Source organism: Opisthocomus hoazin, chromosome 19 (genome assembly GCF_030867145.1).
Source record: "Opisthocomus hoazin isolate bOpiHoa1 chromosome 19, bOpiHoa1.hap1, whole genome shotgun sequence".
Classification (NCBI taxonomy): Eukaryota; Metazoa; Chordata; class Aves; order Opisthocomiformes; family Opisthocomidae; genus Opisthocomus; species Opisthocomus hoazin.
Genome location: NC_134432.1, coordinates 14,876,082 through 14,893,360, shown reverse-complemented (window position 1 = coordinate 14,893,360; position 17,279 = coordinate 14,876,082). Strand labels below are relative to the sequence as shown.

Genomic DNA, 17,279 nt, shown 5'->3' with positions numbered 1-17,279 from the left:
GCGCGGAGGTCACGGGGCGAGAGCGGCAGGGATCGCCTCGACGTTAAAAACAAAAGGCAGCAAAAAAGCCACAGGATTTGGGATGGTTTGGTTCAGTTTTGCTGTGATGCTCGTTATTTATCACCGCTGATCAGGTTGGGCCGGCAATGGCTGCTGCTAGTGAGCCCCTGGGCACCCGGCGCTTGGCACAGAGCAGGAACCGCTGGGTGTGAAGTGACCAGCTCACGTTCAAAGGTCATTCTGAGCCAAACTCGAATGGAAGGAAGCAATGTGAGCCATTTGGGGACCTAATAAATGTTTATAAATATCTGCAGGGTGGGTGTCAGGAGGATGGGGCCAGACTCTTTTCAGTGGTGCCCAGCGACAGGACAAGGGGCAATGGGCACAAACTGAAGCAGAGGAAGCTCCAGCTGAACACGAGGAAGAACTTCTTCCCTCTGAGGGTGACGGAGCCCTGCCCCAGGCTGCCCAGGGAGGCTGTGGAGTCTCCTTCTCTGGAGATATTCCAGCCCCGCCTGGACGCGGTGCTGTGCAGCCTGCTCTGGGTGACCCTGCTTGGGCAGGGGTTGGACTGGGTGACCCACAGAGGTCCTTTCCAACCCCCACCATGCTGGGATTCTGTGATTCTGTGAAAAGGGGACAAATAGATAATCTGCAGAGTTGCTAATAGCAAGCGAGGAATTATCTTAACAACGGCCTCACGGCTGACCCTCCCAGGCCATTTTCCGTCGTATTTTTGTCTCTCTTTCCCCCTTGCTGTAGCCTGCCAGCGCGCACCGCAGCCCCCCGGGGCGAGAGCCCGTCCCAGCCTGGCTGCTGGCCGCCTGGCACAAAGCAGCCCCTGTCTTGCCGGGAGGTTTCGCTGCCCAGACGCAGTGCAAACAGGGAGGACGGGCACTGCTGCGCTGCTCCGCTCGGAGAGTCCGGTGGGAGACAGCGAGGAGACGAGCGAGCGGGGCGACGGCGGGGCTCAGCCCTGGGGGGCACGCAGCCCCCGGGCCCTGCTCGCAGGGTACCCGCTGCGCACCCGGGGGGTCTGCCAGGCTCCCGCCCCAAAGGGCTCTAAATAAAACCCGAGGTGCTGCCAGAGCTGGGGGCATCAGCATCTCCACGACCACCCCTCCGCCAGGGTCATCCATCGGCCCCAGGGGACCAAGCGTGGGTACCCAGTGCTGGGGGGGGAGACCTGCGGGTGGGCTGCCTGGCTGGCTGTGACCCCCGTTTTGGGGGGTGGGACCCATGGGTGGGCTGCTAGGCTGGCTGGGCACCCCGTGCTGTGGGGTTGGGATTCCCGGCTGGCTGGGACCCCCGTGCTGTGGGGGGGGAACCCGTGCTGTGGGCTGCCTGGCTGGCTGTGACCCCTGTGCCGTGGGGTGGGAGCTGCAGGTGGGATTCCCGGCTGGCTGGGACCCCCGAGCTGGGGGTGGGACCCGCGGATGGTGTGCCCGGCTGGCTGGGACCCCCATGAGGTGGGGTGCGAGCTGCAGGTGGGATGCCCGGCTGGCTGGGACCCCCTTGCTATGGGGTGGGACCCCCCGATGGGGAGCTCCGGGGTTGGGTTGACCGGGCGGGGGGCTGTCTCCGCGGGGCCGAGCCGAGCCGCTCCGTGCCGTGCCGGCCGGCAGCCCCCCCCCTTCCCCCCTCCCCACGCCCCCCCCCCCCCGTGCTGCGGCGGAGCTGCGTGCGCCGCCCCGCGCCGAGCCGAGCCGGGCGGGGCCGGGGGGAGCGGGCAGCGCGGTTCGGCCTGACCCCCCCCCACACCGCCCCGGGTGTCCCCCCCCCCCTCCCCGGTCCCGGCGGCGAGGCGGGGGCCGCGGCCATGCCCCCCGGAGCCTGAGGCCCGCGGCCGCGGGGGGAGCCCGCAGCATGCGGAGGGTCCGGAGGCTGCTGCATCTGGTGCTGTTCTGCCCCTGCTCCAAGGGCCTGCAGGTACCGGGGGGGGGGGAATGCACCGGGCTGGGGTGGGGGGGATGCACCGGAGCCGGGGGGGGGGCGATGCACCGGAGCCGGGGAGGGGGGGATGCACCGGAGCCGGCGGGGGGGGATGCACCGGGCCGGGGAGGGGGGGATGCACCGGAGCCGGGGGGGGGGGCGATGCACCGGACCCGGGGGGGGCTCGGCGGTGCCGGTCTCCGCATCCCGGCACCGGCCGTGCACAAAGGGACGCTCCGCCGCGGTCCCCCCCGCTGCGGCCGGTGCGGGGAGATGCGGGGGGCCGGGGACCGGCACCGGGCGTGTGGGGGGGGCCTGGGCGGCCGCATCACCCCGCTGCGGTCCGTGGTGCCGGGGGAGCCGGAGCCGGGCAGCCCGCACCGCTGCGGGAAGCAGCCGATACCGCAGCGCAGGGCAGCGAGGACTCCTTCGCTCGCTTTTTTCCTTGCTTTTCCCTTTTTTTTTTTCCCCGTTTTTTTTTTCCCCCCCCGCTCTTCCCATCCCTGAGGTGCTGGGGGTGGGGTTGGGGGTGGGCACCCACCCCAGCGCTCCGGGGAGCGAGGTGATGGGGCCGGGGGTGCTGGGCTGGGTCTTTGCACCCACGGGGTGAGAAACCCCGAGTCTGGCCAAGGTGCTGGAGCAGAGGGGGTGTCCCGCTGGAGGGGAGAAGAGGGGGCACGGGACGGGGGGTCTGGGGGGCAGAGGGTGCTGGCAGGAGTGGGGTGTGGAGCTGGGGCGAAGCGTTGGGCTGCAGGAAGGGCTGCACGGCCAAGGGGAGCGGTTCGAGGGGGGGCTCTGTGGGACCCCAGGACAGCTGAGAGCTGGGTGGGTGCTGCAGCTCTGCTCCCGGGGGAGCTGGGCCCCACCGGTTGTCTGCTTAGAATCACAGAATCATCGAATGGTTTGGGTTGGAAGGGACCTTGAAGATCATCTGGTTCCAACCCCCCTGCCATCAGCAGGGACATCTTCCACCAGCCCAGGGTGCTCAGAGCTCCATCCAACCTGGCCTTGAACCCTGCCAGGGAGGGAGCAGCCACAGCTTCTCTGGGCAGCCTGGGCCAGGGCCTCACCACCCTCATGGGGAAGAATTTCTTCCTAATATCTAACCTAAATCTGCCCTCTTTTAGTTTAGAGCCATCCCCCTTGTCCTATCAGCCGAGGAGCAGTTGCGTGGGGCTGCAGCAGTGGGCAGGGGACAGGGTCTTGCAGGGAGGGTGAAACGGGGTGCCTTGGAGAGAGGGTGGGTGGGGGCTGGGGGTAGCCCTTGTGCTGGGGTACCCCATGGCAGGGGAGGGGTGCGCAGTGACAGCCACGCCAGCCCTGCCACCGTCCCCACCGCTGGGACCTGCTGTGGAACAACCACCCCCTGCCACGTTCCCAGGGCGCTGCAGGGGAGCCCCGGGGGTGGAGCAGGATTTTGTGATGCTGAATCCATTGCATCCATTTTGCCTTTGAGCAGCTCCGGCCCAAAGTCACTTCCAGGTCCCCCAGAGCCACCCTAAAACTAAACAGAGCACTTGCACGTGCGGAGGGTGACACCGGCTGGTGGCCGAGGTGGTGGGCAGGGAAGCCCCTGGGCCTGGAGGTTGATGTCGTGGAGGAACCCTCTGCACCAGTTATGAACCCAGAATCTCACCAGAGCCCAGTGGAAGCTGTCGGTGCAGCGCATCCCCCACCTCCACGTTTCTTTCCACCATTTGGAGGGACGATGGAGGCAGACCCGACCCCCCTTCTGCCCCGGGAGCGTGATCCGAGTAAGCAAAAAGGGACATTTTGGCCATTCCAGGGCTTTCCCCCCCCCCAAGGCGTGTCTCTAGTGGGAGGTCCATGGAAAGGGCCCCTTTGTGGAGGGCAGGGGGCTTGGTGGGTGACCGGGCAGTTCTGGGGGGCTGCTGCGCCGGGGAGGTCTCGCGGGTCACAGCGGCGCGTGCCTGACCGCGGGGACTTGCGCTGCGTGGTGGCTCCCGGGAGCAGCCACACACCTTTGGTCTTCGCCGAGTCCTCGCCGCGGTCGGGTGCTCTTCGACGGGCGTTAACGAGCGGCACCGTTGCTTGATGGGCAAACCGGGCACTGTGGCCCGCTTCGCACTGCGGCATTTCCAGTCACCACGCAAGGCGTGGCGGTCTCGAGGCAGACCCCGTTCCTCGGGGTCAGGGTGAGCTGAGATGCTGGCAGTGGCCGGAGGCTCCACCGCCTGCGGTTACTGCCACGGGCAGAGCCCTGACAGGAGGACGGGGCCAGACTCTTTCCAGTGGTGCCCAGCGACAGGACAAGGGGCAACGGGCACAAACTGAAGCAGAGGAAGCTCCAGCTGAACCTGAGGAAGAACTTCTTCCCTCTGAGGGTGACGGAGCCCTGGCCCAGGCTGCCCAGGGAGGCTGTGGAGTCTCCTTCTCTGGAGATATCCCAGACCCGCCTGGACGCGGTGCTGTGCAGCCTGCTCTGGGTGACCCTACTTGGGCAGGGGGTTGGACTGGGTGACCCACAGAGGGCCCTGCCAACCCCCGCCATGCTGGGATTCTGTGATTCTGACAGCACCCAGCAAGGGATGGGAGTGGTTTTGGGCTGCAAGACCCAAGCGAGGATGCCCGGCAGGCTGTGACGGTGCCGCATCCGCTGGGATCCAGCCCTGTCCCAGCAGCGGGTCGGGGTCTCGCCGGCCGATGCAGTGCAAGGAGAGAGGAGGACTTGGAGGCTGCCGCTGGCCAAGGGCTCTCCTGGCCTGGCGCGCAGCAGGAATTCTCTGTAGAAACCAGAGGGAAGCGGGTGTTTGTCGCAAAGATGAATTCCCTGCCCTTCGGAGCGGCTGGGGGTCTGCGCTGCGCTGCGCGGGTCAGGCAAACAGCCCGTGTTGCGGGGAGGCCGGATGGCAGCGGCGCTGCTGCTGCGGGGTCAGAGGGGACAAAAATGCAGCCAGGCAAAGAAAATCACGCTGTGAGCCTCCGAGATGTTTGCACAGGGCGTTATCCGGGCGCTTCCAGGTTCGCTACTCGCCCGCTCCCACGCAGGAGCTGGCAGCCTCCCGTGCTCAGGGGGGTTTACAAGGGGGGATCTGCCGGGAAGGGTCCCCCCGGGCGGGAGCAGAGCCCCTCGCAGCCCCGATGGTGAGGCCCCAGGTTGCGGAGGGCAGCGTGTGCCCACACAGGGATGCCTGGCAGCCAGCTCCTCGCAGCCCAGCGCTGTAATCTCCCTGCTTTTGGGGAATTTTAACTGACCTACTTGCAGCAGGAGTTGCATAATAGACTGGTGAATATACATATATAAAAAAGGCTGAAGGTTTCACCGATGCTTAGGTTGGTTTGTATAGAAGAATTCGTCCTTGTCCAGCCACCGCCGACCCGCGCAGAGCCCTGGCCCTCACCGGTGTTTTCTTTTCCTTCCAGAGCCGCCTCCCGGGCATCAAGGTGAAGTACCTGCTGGTGGTGTGGCTGGGCATCTTCGTGGGCAGCTGGGTGGCATACATGCATTACTCGTCCTACTCCGAGCTCTGCCGCGGCCACGTCTGCCGGATGATCATCGTGAGTGGCAGCCAGCAGCCCCTGCGGCGGTCCCGGTTCGGGGTGCTGGGGGGAGCGGGGCTGTGGGATCCCCATTTCCAGCCCCCCAAGCCCTGTGCGGTGCCTTGCAGCCGGGCGGGCAGCACCGGGGCACCGGAGCTGGGCTGAGGAGCCCTCCCGGCAGCTGCTTGCCCGGCGTCACGCGGAGCTCGGAGCAGGAGAGGTGACCTTATCCCGCCAGGGCGACGGCGAAATAATTTACTGAGATGTCGGAGGGAAGCAGGCCAGGGCAGGCCAGGCAGACACGGGCAGATTAATGTCTGTGGAGATGAAGCTGCAATGTCAGAGCAGGATCCGCGGGCAGGGAGAGCGTCGCGCCAGCCCCCCGAGCTCCGCAGAGGCAGAGAAAAAAGGGGAGCAGCCCGTCCATGGGTCCCTCGCCGTAACTGCCGGCGTGCCCTAAAGAAAGCACCAGCCTGCGTGATGAGCAGACCCCTCGTGGGAGCTTGGCTTGGTGTGTTTTGCCCCTGCCTGGGCTTGGCAGTGGGGTGCAGCCTGCTCCCCACAGCGTCCCTGGGGCCGGCAGCCAAGCGGGGCCCCCCTGAGACCCCGGGACTGCTGTGTGTGCCCCATGGCGGGGGGGAGCAGCTCGCCTGGCCAGCCCCGGCGAGGAGGGGGGATGCCGGGCTCTGGCTGAAAAACGCCTCGTTCATCAATCCTTCAGCAGAGGAGGGAGGCAGGAATTGCCATAACAACAGCGACGATCGTTTAATTTGATTTTCTGCATGACTCTGACCGCGGGGTCTCGCGCGCTAATTCCTGCTCTGAGCTCGGGGTTTCAGACGCCGGGTCTGGCCGGGTCTCCCGTGAGCAGGTCCAAGGGTTCATTCCCATCCGAAAAAAATAAGGAGACAAAAGATGCAGTGAATTTCTGCAGCTCCTGTTTGCAGCCCTGAGGCTGTTGTGCCCTCGCTGTGAAGCTGCGGAGCTGCTGCCTCTCCTGCCTGGGGATGCTGCGGATCAGAGCCACCGGATCAGAGCCACCGGCTGTCCCTGTCCCCACCTGGACCTGGGCCAGCCCCGTTTCGCAGCAGGGGCTGCTGAGCCCGTGCATCCTCATCCTCGCCCAGCTCCACGCTGCTCCTCTCCTCCAGCCCAGGCAGCTCCGCTAATCCCTGGGCTTGCAGCAGGAGCACCCAGGAGCAAACCGCCCGCGGTCCCAGCGGCGGCACGGGGGTCCCTGGGCACCGACCCTCCCTGCAGCCGGGAGCTCTGCCCACAGCTGCTGCTCAGCCCCAGGTGCACCTACACGCTCCTCTCCCCATGTCTCCCCCATTAATGTCCTTGCTCTGGGGCCAACAGGAATATTTTGGTCTCGGAACAGAGATTTTGGGCTGGGATTTCTTTGGAAGACACAGAGAGGGGAGCTTGGGGGTGCTGGAAGGGGGTGGACTGTGAGCCACTGGCACTACAGCTCCCCTCCCTCGCAGACGCCCTGATCCGGCCGAAAGGGCTGCCGAGACGCAGGCGTCACCCAAAGTCACCGGCACGCCGTGCCAGGGTCCGCGTGGCGGGTGACACGTCACAGGCTGCCAAGCACAAGGCCAAAGCGATGCTGGGATGGTGACCCCGAGCAGTCCCTCTGTGCTTAAAAACCTCAAAATCCCAGGAAAGAAAGAAACTGTTGGCAATTGGAGATGGGGTTCGTGCCTGCCAACAGCCTGCGTGGCTTTGCGGTCGGATGTGCCTCTTTCACGGGGTGTTTGTCTCTTGTACGAGAGACTCGCGTGAAGCCGGAGGAAACGGGCTCAGGTAAAATGAAAAACCAAAGTGCTGGGCCCAGCCATGCCACAGGAACGGGGGTGAGGAGTTTGGGCACGGTGTGGGATGGGCATGGGGCGGGTGGCAGCACGGGAGGCTGGGGGGGGTCGCACACCCCCTACTCGTGTGCTTGGGGTGCCCCAGGTCACAAGCTATGGGACCAAGCCCGGATCTGTCAGACTTCTTTGGGTGAACAGGGAGCTGCCCCTGCTGAGCTCCTCTTTCTGCCTTCCCCTCCCCAGTGTGACCAGTACAAGAAAGGAATCATTTCTGGCTCCACGTGCAAAGACCTGTGCGAGGAGCGCAGCCTCCTCTTCCAGCACTGCCTCTCCTCCTCTCCCACCCAGCAGGTAGGTCTCTGCCCGCCGGGGAAACCAACGAGCGGCAGGGGATGGGTGCAAGCATCAAACCTGGGAAACCTCCTCCTCCACCCACCCACCCGCACCTCTGCTCCTCACCCCGTCCCTGGTACCCATCCCGAAGCGGAGCAGAAACCAGTTCCCTGCACTTGCTGTTGTTTTCCTCCTGTCTCCGCCACGTCCCCTCTGCTTTGCTGTAGGTGTACAGCGGGCTCTGGAGGGAGAGGGAGGTGATCATCAAATGCGGCGTCGAAGAAGCCTTGAAGGCAGACGGCCGCCCAGACTCCGTGCCCAGGAGGGACGTGGTCCTCTTTGACAAGCCGACACGAGGGACATCGATGGACGAGTTCAAAGAAATGCTCCTCAACTTCCTCAAGGTCAGTGCGGAGGGTCCCTCCGGGATCTGGCGGGCCTGGGGTGCCACTTGAGAGTCACCAAGGCTGAATGCCTCCTCCCTTCCCCCAAAATGAGAGCTCCTCCGGCCCACGCTCCCCCGTCAGCTGCTGAGAGCAGGGCAGGGCTCCTTACCCTACACCACAGAGCAAGTCCTGGATTAGCCAAGAAAAAGATCTGTTCTCGCACAGGAGTTCTGATTTGCAAGGTTTTCACAGAATCACAGAATGGCAGGGGTTGGCAGGGACCTCTGTGGGTCACCCAGCCCAACCCCCCTGCCCAAGCAGGGTCACCCAGCGCAGGCTGCACAGCACCGCGGCCAGGGGGGCTGGAATATCTCCAGAGAAGGAGACTCCACAGCCTCCCTGGGCAGCCTGGGCCAGGGCTCCATCACCCTCAGAGGGAAGTTCTTCCTCGTGTTCAGCTGGAGCTTCCTCTGCTTCAGTTTGTGCCCATTGCCCCTTGTCCTGTCGCTGGGCACCACTGGAAAGAGTCTGGCCCCGTCCTGACCCCCACCCTGCAGATATTTGTAGGCATTTCTAAGGTCCCCTCGCAGCCTTCTCTTCTCCAGGCTGAACCAGCCCAGCTCCCTCAGCCTCTCCTCATAGCAGAGATGCTCCAGTCCCCTCACCATCCTTGTAGTCCTCTGGACACTCTCCAGTAGCTCCTCATCTGAGGAGCTGTTTTAATGGCAGCAACCCTGGTGGCCACTGTACGGTGGCTGCGGGTGGCATCGGCGCTGGGCAGAGCTCATTCACCAGCCCATGAGCGGCCCTGGCAGTGCTGGCACTGCCGCAGCGGTGGGGCAGCACTGCTGCCCAGCCTTTGCTCTCCATAGCCTGCTCCCACCTGGGTCTAGAGCAGCGCTGAGGCTGGTAGCATTCTGCTGGAGCTGGATCCGTCCGACCGTACGCTGTGGCATGGCACCGAACTTGCTGGAGCGCGGCGGCTGCTCCCTCCGCTCCCGAGCTCAGGTCTTCGCTTCCCCAGCTCAGTTCTGCGATACGAAGCCCGAACGCAGAGAGCTGCAAGGGTCTGCTGCCACTTCTTGTTCTGTTCGCAGGCCAACCTGGGAGATCAGCCTTCCCTCGCAGCCTTGGTGAGCCGGATCATCGCCATGGCAGATGTGAACCGGGATGGGAAAGTGTCTTTAGCAGAGGCCAAATCCATCTGGGCGCTACTTCAGCTCAATGAGTTTCTCCTGATGCTCTCCTTGCACGAGAAAGAGCACACTTCCAAGCTGCTGGGGCACTGCGGGGACCTCTATGTCACTGAGAAGATCCCCCACACCTCCCTCTACGGAGTGGATGTACCCCCCTTCCTCCAATCGCTGCTGCCTTCGGTCGTCCACCAAATCGTCCACCAGTGGTTTGCACCAGCGTGGCCCCGGCGGGCAAAGATCTCCATCGGCCTTCTGGAGTTCGTGGAGGAGATATTCCATGGGACCTACGGGAACTTCTACATCTGCGAGACCAGCTTTAAGAACGTGGGCTACAATGACAAATACGACTTCAAAATGGTCAACCTGAGGAAGGTGGCGACGGAGATGACAATCCGAGGTTTCCTCAAGGGACGTCACTGTGAGCAGAACGTGGACTGCACCTACGGGAAGGACTGCATGGCGACGTGCGACAAACTCATGAAGCAGTGCAAAAGCGACGTGGTGCAGCCCAACCTGGCGAAGGTCTGCGGGTTGCTGCAGGACTACTTGCTGTATGGAGCACCACCGGAGCTGAGAGAAGAGCTGCAGAAGCAGCTCCGAACTTGCATGACCCTCAGCGGCCTGGCCAGCCAGATGGAAGTGCACCACTCCCTCGTGCTGAACAACCTCAAGACCCTGCTCTGGAAGAAGATTTCCAACACCAAATATTCCTAACGGAGGGAAGCGCAGCCCTGGAGTTTAGCACCTGCAATCTTGGAGTAAAGTCCAAGGGCTGAAGGCCTGTTTCTCCATCGTCTCCCCCGCAGGAAACACACCCCCTACGCAGGGAGTTGAGCATAGCGGCAGCCCCTTCTCCTTCATGGAAAACCGAGCATCATGACTTCCACCGCCCAGCGGGACCATCGACACAGTCGGCAAGCGTGTGCTGCGGGGCTGGGACACGGGGAGCCGGGCTGAGCGGGCTTGGGGGAGGAAGACGACACGGCGAGCGGTAAGCAAGCGGAGCCCAGCTGGACGCGTCGAACTGTTTCTCAGTTAACAGGAAAGCAGCGCAGAGAGATGAGAGCGAATCATTCATGCTGTACTTGTCACATCTTCTTTTGATGAACGTCTGATGTAAATAAAGAGCTTTTACGTGAATCACACCAGTACATCAATGGCGAAACAGCAGCCTTTTAAGTACCAGCTTGCTTGTGCTCTAAAAGGGAGGAAACGGTAGATTTCCCTATTCAAAAGTCTCTGCTGAAGTGTCTGAGTCATCCCCTGTCAGACCCAGCTGTAACTTAGGAAGCAGACAAACTGCCTTTTCCCCAGCCGAGAATCCTGGCGAGTCTTTCATTCGTTTTTTTAAGTGCCTGACCCCAGACAGCGATGCCATGGCTTGAGTGAGGCTCCCCCCCGGCTGCTCCCGCCCGCGGTCTGAGATCGGCAGCACGGCCGTTCCCTCTCGCGTGTCGGCTTTGGGAGCATCCAGGGCCAAGAACAGCTTAAAGGAAAAGGGCTACGACACAAACAATCCTGACCGCTGACCGAATGCGCTCCGTGTGCTACCGCCTGCGATACTTAGAGCAGGGATAAGCCAACCTCTCGGTTTAATTCTCCTAAAACGAAGCTGAGCTTGCAGTGCAGAGGTTAAAGATTAATACCAGAATAATCCAGTGCTTCTTCCGTTATTAAAATGAATTCCCAGGCAAACTATCAGCAGGTTTCAAGAAATTTGTCTGGCTGCGTACATGCTACCAGGTCTCTTAACTACAGTCTGTTTCCTTTAAACGCTCGATTGTAACAGCCTTTAAAAAGTACAAGTAGAGAGGAAGCGTTCATGTAAACTACCCCGAGCTTGCTCTGCTCCCAGCAGTCGCACTCCTGCTGATGGAGCGCATGCCGGTGCGCTTGCCAACAACTGCTTCGTGGAGTGCGTATCTGAAGTCCAACCACTACGAAAAAACCCATCTGACAGTACATACAGCCTGGGGAGGCATGCGGTAGCGTCATGGCTGCAAATTTATGAGCCCTTTGGAGGCGAGGCACCAGTATTTCCTCCTATTAGTTCTATAGGATCATCATTACCTCTCACTATTATTTATGGAGGGAAGGTTTCAGTGTCGGCAGTGCTCTAGCACGGAGCCAGCGCAGCTCGCTTCCCGCAGAGGAGCTGGCTTCCCAGCGTCATCCGTCAGCGGTCGGGTCGAGCGTTTGCGAGGTTTCTGTGCTGGAAGGGCGGCCAGCTCAGCCCCGCGGAGTCGTGCCTGGCTCCGTACGAGCGCTGCGAAGGCGTTCACCGGCACGGGAGCCAGGGCTGGGATCCGGCAATGAGGCAGCCACCCCAGCTCCTGCCTATTGTCCTGCACTCCCATGGCAACCAGCTCCACTGACAAATTAATTTTTCTTCTGCTATTAGAAAAAGGCACCTAACAACCGTGCCAAATCCTCTCCGCAGATTTTCAGGAAAGCCATTTTTCACCTTCCCCTCTGTGTTTGAAATCCACCAGTACATTTTGTCCAGAAAGTGGCATTCACTTAATCCCCACTGCGCCCTTCCCCCAAAGCAGTATGAGATGAAGCAGCAGGTGAGCACCTAGAAAAGAGGAAAATCCTGTTCTGTGCTTATCCACATAACCATAAATATCAGAATCTCTTTAAGCATTTATGATGAAAGATGAAGTTGAAGGAGAAAGACAGCCCCTGGACTTTAAAGAACCAGCCACGAGAGCTTTACCCAAATAAAGACACATCTGGCCAGAACTCTCATCACCACGTTATTATCTGCACAGCCCAGCAGTGCCCCAAGAGCACCGAGTTTTGTTCATCACTAATAAAAAGCACAAGTGTTCTCAGACACGTGCTTATGGTTTACAAGCTACACTGCAATATGGGAGAAAAATGACTAAAGGCAAAGCTATTTTACGCCTTCTCCAGAACATTAGCTGGAAAGAGGAAGAGCCAGAACACCGAAAGACTGACAATCTGATCTCGCCCAATGCTGCTCACACAGCTTTGTGCTAGAAGGGGACAGAGGTAAGCAGCAAGACTTCTGCCTTTCGTTGTTTAAAGTAAAAAAAACATCCCAGTTCTCATACCCACAAATAAAAGTCTTATATCCTAGAACGGTTAAAAATTGATTTTACTTGGGGTGCTACAAATACACAAGAATAATCAGCTCAGACTTACTGTAGGTGGAATCTTTATTTAGGTTTGGGTTTTTTTTTTTAATCCTTCTTAACAGCAAGAGCAAACAGATTGAAACAGCAGTGCTTCAGAACACGGCTGTGAGAACAGCACATGAGCAGAGAGGACTGGGAGAAGGGCAAGATCACAACTCTCACGGCTATTCGACGGGAGTACAGCAAAAGCAGAAAGGACCCTGGGAGCAGAACCACTTATGTTTTTTAACCTGACATTTGAGTACACGGGTGGCAGCAAACATTCAGAACCCCGAGCAGCATCGCACGCACTTTGACTGGCTGCACTGTGCTTGAACCCACGCTTCAGAAAAGAGGAGCCTTTAGGAATCTTGGGGAGCAGATGCTGCCAGCCATTTCTATTGCTGTAGCCAGGTTTGCTAGAAATTCTGGAACTCGCGGCATGATCTGCGAATATAAAAAGGCCAAGGATGTTAAGACAACTTTGAATAGAGTCAGCACAAGTTAGCAAGACATGCCAATACCAAGAAACTGGTTAATTCACACCATCCAGCCTGCTGCTGTTCGCTGTGCACAGCACCCCAGCTAAGGCCCTGCAGCTCGTCGGGACAGAGAATTGCTTTTAATTTCAGAGGCAGCATTTCCAGCCAATTGATGAATTGCATCAGGTTTGTCTTGGGACCATCCACAGATTTTTCACATCCCAGAGGAAATAAAAAAGCTTCATAAAATAAAACTAAATTTTAGGGAAGTCGTTAGCTGGGCTGGGCTACAATGAGTCACAGGGAAGCTTCAGAAAGCGATTCACTGCAGTCCAGAACCACAGGAACACCTTAACTCGTGCCGGCTGTATTCACCACAGCCAGTGGAGGCCGAGTGCCTGCAAACTTGTGTGGATCAGGAGCTAAAGCAGTGACAGAAGGCAGATGGCACTACTAAACCAGACTAATTTAGGAGAGGTTCTTTGACATTAGATCTGAAAGGTTTGGGGGGGGGGGGGGGGGGGGGGGGAGACCTTCCAGCTAGGCCCAGCGCGCTCTGGCACGTCTGGGAAAGGGATAATTTAACAGCACAATAGCTGGAGCCTGCTCTTGGTTAGTCTTTCACTCTTAGGCTCCCTAAAAATCAAAGGTGAATTTGCCAACCTCAATGCAGAGGCAAGCTATTAATAGTGCAAAGAAAGCAAAGCTGGGCTTGTTCCAGCATTCAGAGCCATAACAAAGAAGTTCTAAATGGTGAAGGGCTAAGTTAATGTGCAGAAATATTTTGAATTTCTCTCAAAGCCACTTTAATGCAAAATATTTGTCTTTTCCACAGCTGAAAGCCAAGCAATTTGTTCAGTAAAGCAATACTCATAGCCTGGGACTGCTGCTCAGTCTTGGGAAGATGGTTACCAGCAAGTGCCATTAGGAAAATTTTAACAGCTATCCTGTGCCTCACACAGTAAAGTTCTAACAAGAGACTCATTAGGCACTCGCTGCCCCTACAGGACCCTTGATCTGAGTAAAGTCTGATGAAAAATCTCAAATATGTATTTCAGGGTTAAAAGAAGTCCGGAAATTTAAACAGAAGAGTCACATCTTAAGGCATGCCTCTTTGCATAACCGTATTCCCAACAACCTTATTAGCATTCTTTTCCAAAGCCACTGCTGGTAGGCAGTGACTTTTCCCAATTAAATGGCTCATTTTGCAGCCAGCAGCTCCCTGCTTGGTTAATGGCACCTTTGGCCCTCATAATGCCCACTTAATGAGGACATTTTCCACTATTTAGCACTGCCAGATTTTGTCAAGCTCTTAGTCACTGCAAAGCCTCTCCCAGTGGCACAGCGCTGTCTGTGTGCAGCCCGAGCTTCTCCCACCGCTTGCTTTGGGAACGCCGGCAGAGCAGGGTGCCCGTGCAGCCCCTCACCCCAGGCCAGCGGCACACAGAGCTGTGGGGGGACACGATGCCCGCGCTCCCTAGCAGCTTGCTGCCAGGGAGGTCAAGTTCCTTTGCCATCATGCTGGCACATAAACACAGCAGAAAACAACTTAAAAAATAGTCACATTGTGCCCAATTACATTTTTGCTTTTTGTCTGCTGTGTTACACACGGTGCACAAGGAAGCCATATTGTGTCTGGGGAAAGGGTGAAGCACTCCGCTGCTGCACTTACTGGAAGTCAGTTTAGGACTTTAAGTTAGACACTTCAGGTTTTAACTTTAACTCTTTGCTCAGATTACTGAAATAAATCTTATTTTCTTCATTATGCCCAAGACACAATCTCATTACCTCGCACATCTGTGACAAACATTCAGTAGCGTTTTGTGTCAGACCACAGAGGCACGAGAGCCTGTCCGGATAATCTGACGGCCTCCCTTTAAAGGATGCGCTCTGGGAGCCGAGAAAGGCAGCCTGAGGAAGCAAATAAAAAACTTCATCAGAAGATTAAGACTGCTTACAAAAATTACTGCACGAGCAGAATAAAGGAACCTGTGAGCGCTCCACCTGAAGCAGAGCTTTGTCAGCAAAAAAGATGAAAAAAACTCCTGAATTTTAAGTTCTTTCTGCAAGTATGCACTAGTAGTAGCACTTTATTTTTTTATTTGTCCATGTCCCACAAGAGTCAGAAGGACAAGACGTACCAACCCAAGGACTCCTACCCAGACACCGACTGTTTTGGGAACACACTGACACGTTTCCAAGAAATGACATCATACCTACCTTCAGCATTTGAAGCACGTTCCAGAACTCCATCCTGCTCTCAAAAGTAACTGTAAGAAGGAAAAAGTACTTCAGTTTGATGGTTTTGGGAGAAGGGCTGGTTGGTTTGGTTGTTTTTCTCCCCCCTCTTCCATGCCAGCATGATTATAAAGCAGCATTTCATTTCACAAGGCTGCTGATTGCACCTTCTGGTCAGAGTTACCCAGCGCCCTTGGAAGTCAAGATGTCGCTCGCTGACCGTTTGATTTGTGTGGGAAAGAGGGTGCAGTTTTCTCCATGTGCTAAATCCACACCCAACTGTTTCTAGATCATGCCAATACTTTGGAAACAACGAACTTAAGTGCCTGTTTCCCCCCTCTCCTCCACTCCCAGGTGCAGTTCTGGGTATCTACATAATGCTAAACCCGGCAAAGCTCAAGAGGTGCCCTTTCACAGACAGAACAGGCGGCAAGCAAGGACGTCTTGCAGGCCATGAAGGATTGCTGAAGGCAAAAATAGAATTCAAGAATAGATCTGTCACTTCTATTTGTCCTTGCAAGAAAAATAAAAAAAGGATAGGACCTTCCCCTGATGCACTGAAAACTGGCATCATTTTAGCTGTTTTTCAAAGGAAATTTGCTTCATCTTCCGCCGATTCTCTGGAGAAAGAGGCGCACATGGAAACAACGTCAAGCTGCTGATCTCTGAGCAGCTGCAAGCTGCAGGCACAGGAAGCCCCTTCATCTCTGCCCCCTAATGACATTAACACATCAGGGCAGCAAAACCGCCACGGACTCAGACTGTTAGAATAAATCCTGGAGTTTGCCATTCCTCCATGACAGTAAAAGATACGATATACCAGAAACCTGAATTAGCTTTTAACATAGTTAGAATGTTAGTAAAACAGAAGTTTTACTTCTAAAACATAGAACACAATGGGAGAAAAGTCAGTCTCATGTCTTTATCTGTCACATCAACAAGTTATTCATTAAGGGAATGATTGTCGCACTGAAGGGCAGGGCCAGCTTCTGTACTCTGTCCCTCCACAGCTGTCCATCCTTCATGATCTAAGGTTAACATTAAAGGAAAAACAAACCACAGGAAAAGCAAGAAACAATTGTCAGGTTGCTCATCCTTCCCGAGCGCTCACAGGTTTCGGAGCGCCAGCAAAGACATCGCCTTTTCCTCTCTGCCACCTAATGACACAGACACAGCACTGCAGCCACATCTGCAACACGAGCTGGGGCACGGAGCTGCTCAGCAGCGGAGCTGGCATCCACCGCGGCTCACCTCAGCTCTTCGAGAAGGCCTCCCGGGTCTGCCACGTCACACGGCTTTCTCTGAAAAACAAGGGGAAGATACACACGGCATTTATTTTATGTATTTAAACACTTAGAAGACCAATTACACAGTTACTGTTTCACTGATAACAGACATTTCAAAGGCCCAGCAGGAGAGGGAAGCCGGAGAAATAAATGCACAGCACAAGTATTTTTACTGTCAGATAGGAAAAGGGTCGGGGCTGCCAGCACACACTGCAGTGATGTCACCAACTTGCCAAGTGGCTTTAGGCAGATCAGGTCAACTCATTCTTCTGTAATACAAGTCTACGTACCAACAGGATCCTACCTGTTGGTAGGTTTTCAATGCTAAACAAACCGAAAGCCATACACAGCCTTTCTGCTGCACATCCGCTACAGGTCAGACAGGACACCTTTTTATTCCATTTCAGATGGATCTCGCATTTAAGGCAAATTAAAAAAATACAGGGAAGGCTTAGTTTCTGAAGAGTCTCCTATTAACCAGTCTGTTTATAAGTAATGTCAGGCTATCAATCACTCTGAGTGCTCACGGGTTTCAGAACAAACGAGCGTAGAACATAGCCTGTCTCTCTCTGCCACCTAATGACACAAAGATGCCACAGCAGCCACCTTTGCAACACCAGTGGCAGGCTGGGAAAACACCCACAAAGACTGAATAAGGTATTTGTAAGAACAAGATTGTATCACCTACTCAGAAAGCAGCATTACAAAGGTGTCTGGTGCCCGTGTGGATACTCAGTGTAACGCACCACTTCGAGTTAACAAGATGGCTGAAGCTCCCTTGGACAGCCGGTCTGTTAAGCACCACTTCCCCTTCATTTTTCAAGGCGCACACTCTTTTTCACGTCACCATTTGTCTTCCACCAGGCTGAAGAAATATAAAGAAAAGGAATGCAGTTAGTAAAGTGTTAAGCTGACTGCGTAACAACCTTATTTGTGAACTGCAACACTTAAAAAACATAAAGAAT

At 56.9% G+C, this 17,279-nt stretch overlaps 1 protein-coding gene and 2 non-coding genes across 3 annotated transcripts; 1 reads left to right on the top strand and 2 right to left on the bottom strand.

The window, feature by feature from the left end:
* The first annotated feature begins 1,760 nt into the window (after window positions 1-1,760).
* DIPK1B (divergent protein kinase domain 1B) lies at window positions 1,761-12,332 on the top strand. The gene is made up of 5 exons (XM_075439439.1): window positions 1,761-1,929; window positions 5,317-5,451; window positions 7,494-7,601; window positions 7,811-7,987; window positions 9,067-12,332. The coding sequence occupies exons 1-5, from the start codon at window positions 1,867-1,869 to the stop codon at window positions 9,877-9,879; spliced, it is 1,296 nt and encodes a 431-aa protein (XP_075295554.1). The 5' UTR covers window positions 1,761-1,866; the 3' UTR covers window positions 9,880-12,332.
* Window positions 12,333-16,105: 3,773 nt separating this feature from the next.
* Window positions 16,106-16,239, bottom strand: LOC142363685 (small nucleolar RNA SNORA17). The gene has a single exon (XR_012765883.1). It is a non-coding gene; the product is annotated as a small nucleolar RNA SNORA17 (small nucleolar RNA).
* A 569-nt stretch (window positions 16,240-16,808) lies between these two features.
* LOC142363684 (small nucleolar RNA SNORA17) lies at window positions 16,809-16,941 on the bottom strand. The gene has a single exon (XR_012765882.1). It is a non-coding gene; the product is annotated as a small nucleolar RNA SNORA17 (small nucleolar RNA).
* Window positions 16,942-17,279: the final 338 nt, after the last annotated feature.